This window comes from Pteropus alecto, unplaced genomic scaffold (assembly GCF_000325575.1).
Source record: "Pteropus alecto unplaced genomic scaffold, ASM32557v1 scaffold166, whole genome shotgun sequence".
NCBI lineage: Eukaryota > Metazoa > Chordata > Mammalia > Chiroptera > Pteropodidae > Pteropus > Pteropus alecto.
In genome coordinates, this window is record NW_006439757.1 from 1,774,241 (window position 1) to 1,778,134 (window position 3,894).

The 3,894-nt window shown below is 39.7% G+C and overlaps 1 protein-coding gene across 1 annotated transcript in view; it reads right to left on the minus strand.

Annotated features, from left to right (window-relative positions):
- Positions 1–2,098: 2,098 nt before the first annotated feature.
- The window catches only part of ADRA1A (adrenoceptor alpha 1A), a 71,778-nt gene continuing 69,982 nt past the window's right edge, over positions 2,099–3,894 (minus strand). The window contains exon 2 of the mRNA XM_006916964.1: positions 2,099–2,687. Coding sequence (XP_006917026.1) covers positions 2,170–2,687 — 518 coding nt within the window. The 3' untranslated portion in view covers positions 2,099–2,169. The remainder of the gene's footprint in view (positions 2,688–3,894) is intronic.

The window sequence follows — 3,894 nt, forward strand, 5'->3', positions numbered from 1 at the left end:
TGGTGATCTTAAGCTTTCTAATAGCTAACATTTAAATTTGTCTGTAAAGGTGTTTAAAGATCATCTCAAACATGAAGCCAAATATCCTGAAGAAAAACTGTTACCTTTCTTTTGCAGGGATGTTCTTCCTGTAAGGGGGAGCCTGGCAACAGTGTTTTTTGTTTTTTGTTTAAAATTCAGATTCCAAAAGAAGTTCTTCTCAACAATGAAACTTGTCTTTCCTATTAAGGCAGAAGAGAAACGAGGTTTGCATATTCAAGTCCTTCCCTGGTGCCTACATCCATAATAGGACACCCACATCTGGTAGAGCTGTTATGGGACATGCAGACAGACCAGAAGAGTCTAAAAATCCAGCCAACATCTAATGCCAGAATCCAAATTATGAGCATAAGGCAGAGTGTCTATCTGGTCAAAAAGAAGACATTCTCCAGAAAGGGCTGAGAAAGTAGTAATATTCTATATCCAAACACAACAACAAACCAACTCAAATCTGCATGCAAACATACCTTCCACGTAAGTGTGCAAAGATATTAGCTTTTCAGAAGGATTTAAGGAAATTATCATTTTGTTGCAAGGAAAGAAGGAAAAGATGATGGGGCCACTACCTTTGCCATGAAGGTTAAATAATGGCTACAATATGCTCCAAAATTCTTAGAGGAAATTACTCAAATATGGGGAAAGAGACCACCAAAATGGTCAGTAGTTTTAGATCAGTGATTTTAGTCAAGAATTAATCCAAAAACATAAATTTTATTTTGAATTCTTATTGTGGAATGTGAAAAATATTTTAAGTTTTACATATATTTAGCATCTTCATCTTTAGTAATAAACCGAGTTACTGAACTTTACCAAAATTTGGTATACATAAAGCAAAAATAGCAAGTCCCTATAGAAAGTGGGAAGAGGTGAAATGAATGGGCCACTGGGTATTTTACCAGAATAAGTGGATGTCTGTCAAAAACTCTTTGCAAACTTCTGCTTTCGACGGATTTTTGGTGATTAATCAGTTCAAAGCTAAGCATATGTATCTCTCAAATTCAGAAAAGATTCATCTGGATTATAAGGCTCATTCCAACATGCTACAGGTGCACTGGGAACCTTGAACTTCATTATGCGATAGTGAATCACTGAGAAAAAATAGAAGTCAAGATGTGCCTTTCAAAATGCTATAAATTATGGATTTTCATAATGATGTTATAGAAAAGGTGAGTGATTTACCAAGAAAGGCATTTACCAAGACCATATTAAGAAGGCTGTGGAGTAATTTTGCAGCCTCTACTTTAGCATGAAATTAGCACCCGTCTCACCCCAACCTCTTGATCTTTAAATATGTTACACGAGAAGCCTTCCTCCATCTGATCTCGGAACTACTTAGTGGAATTTTGCCCCTAGTAGTTCAGTTAAAAAAATGACCCTCATCTCTACTGTCTTCCATTAGGAAAAGCCAAACTTTCGCTGACTGATTGTTTCAACACTCTCTAGACCAGGCATAGAGGATATGCTTTCATTGGTTCAAAGACATAATGAGTTGCCCTCCACTCTCATCCTTAGAAGGAATTAAGAACAGTATCCCATCAAATTGCAACAAAAGATAAATTTCACTGTCAAGTTCCCCCAAGCTGATAGATATATCAGCTGTATCAGACATGGTGAAGTTTAAAACTTGCTCTAAAAATAATGTGCCTGGATATCGGCCACCATCTTAAGGGCTCTTCCTCTCCAGGCCCTCTCCCCATAAATACCCAACGTGGCTGTCAGCAAGTTTAGCCTGAAAATAAAATCCCCTCACTCCATCAAGAAATAGCTCCAAACTTAGAGTGTGTGCTGAAAATATTCATGATGAAATCATAATCTTATATTTATAGTCTTTTGGATTGTGTATGAAATTCTGTTTCCCATGGTGTTTCTCGTTGAAAGGGCCAGACGTAGAGAGCGGGCTCGGAAGATGCCCGAGAGAGCATTAGCCTCAAGGACGTGCTGTTATCCTCATTTTGAACTGGACGGTTGTGACATCCTCCCTCCTCCCTGACCCCCAACCCATTCCCAGATGGTCCCTGGTTTGAGGGTTCTGTCTTGTCATCCAGGAAGAGCAAACTGACTGGCCTTTCGAGTAGGAAGTAGAGTGGGTGCCTAAGATTATCTCCCCTTCCTTCTGACCTTTCCTGTCCTCTAGACTTCCTCCCCGTTTTCACTGAGGGAGATGGTGTGGACCTTAATGGTTGGAGCTGGATGGTTCTCTCCATGGCTGGGGGTCGAGAGCCCCGTGCAGCAGCAGACCTGCAAAAAGCTTTTGCTCCTCACCCGGGCCGTGGTGCAGGCTGATCGGTCTTTGGGCACTGCAGTCCTGGCCGATCCACGGGGCAGGGAAGAGAAAAACTTCCATTCACAGACCCCATCCGTCTTGGAGATTTTATAGAAGGTCTCTCCTGAGCCCACAGGGATGCGCACCAGGTCCCTGTGCTGCCCCTCCAGGGCGTGGCTGGGTGGGTGCAGGGTGTAGCCCAGGGCACCTTTGGAAGACTGCTTTCTGCGGAGACACTGAATTCTCAAGACATTCTGAAAAGCCTTTTTAAACTCTTGACTGGAGCAGGGGTATATAATGGGATTGATGCAGCTGTTCATGTATCCGAGCCAAAAAACTATTTTAAAAACTGTTTCTGAGGGCTTGAAATCAGGGAAGAAAGACCCTGGAAGAAAACACACAGATTCATACATATTATTTGCAAGCCAAAAGGCCAGTTGGCTAGGAAAACAAGCAAACAAACCAACAAACATCTTTTTACATATTTTAAAAGTTCCAAATACATTAGAGTGTCTCACATTTGACCTACTGGCTCCTAAGAATAGAGCCCCTGTGTAATATTCTCCAAGACCATTCTCACTGGTCCACATGTGCAACATCAATTACGAGAGCAGGCCCAGTGGGTAGGGTTGCACTGGGTGTCAGTGATAAAACATTCCTTGATGCCTGCTATGTAGTTTTAAACAATGAGAACATGAAACTTAGGCTATGTATGCAAATCGTTTTGCCTGAATTTAAAAATAAGTTGGAATTCATTCAAATAATCCAAATAAAAATGAGGTTATCTGAATACTCCATTTGTTCTTTAAAGCAATATTATACAGACACATCCTAAATAGTTATAAATTCCTTCCCTTCTGAACATTGGAATTGTATATTTTAATGAGAATCCCAAATTTACAAAATATTGGCTTTGCCAACTTTTGGCTAGTGATTTTCAATTATTAAAATTATTAAGATTGTTAAGAATGGCCTCCTACTTCTGATGTTTTGACTTAATATTTTCAACTTTACAATGGCAAGAAGGTGATACATGTTCAGTAGAAACCACATTTTGAATTTTGAATTTTGATCCTTTCCTGGGCTAATGATATGCAGTATGCTACTCTCTTGTGATGCTGGGCAGAGGTAGCAAGATACTTTTGTCCAATCGCAGGCTAATGTAAGTGTCGTGAACACATTTAAGGTAGGCAAGGCTAAGCTATGATGTTCGGTAGGTTAGGTGTATTAAGTGAATTTTTGATTTATGATGTTTTCAGCTATGATAAGTTTATCAGGATGTAAGCCTATCGTAAGCTGAGGAGCATCTATATTTTTCTTCGATGATGCCTTTTGATGTTACAGTATACTCATCTGCTCAACATACTCCAATGGCTACCAAATGCTTATAAAATGCTTGCCAGTTGCTCAACATTCAGGATCCTCCACAGAATTGAATCTAATCTCGCTTTCTAACACTAATATTTTACTCTAATCAGAGTCACTACAAACTTTTTCCAAGTCATTACTAATTTTTCTTGTCTTCTCGAGTTGAGTCCTGAAGTCTAAAATGCCCTTTCTCATCCTCTTTACTTACTCAAGTCTTATCCATG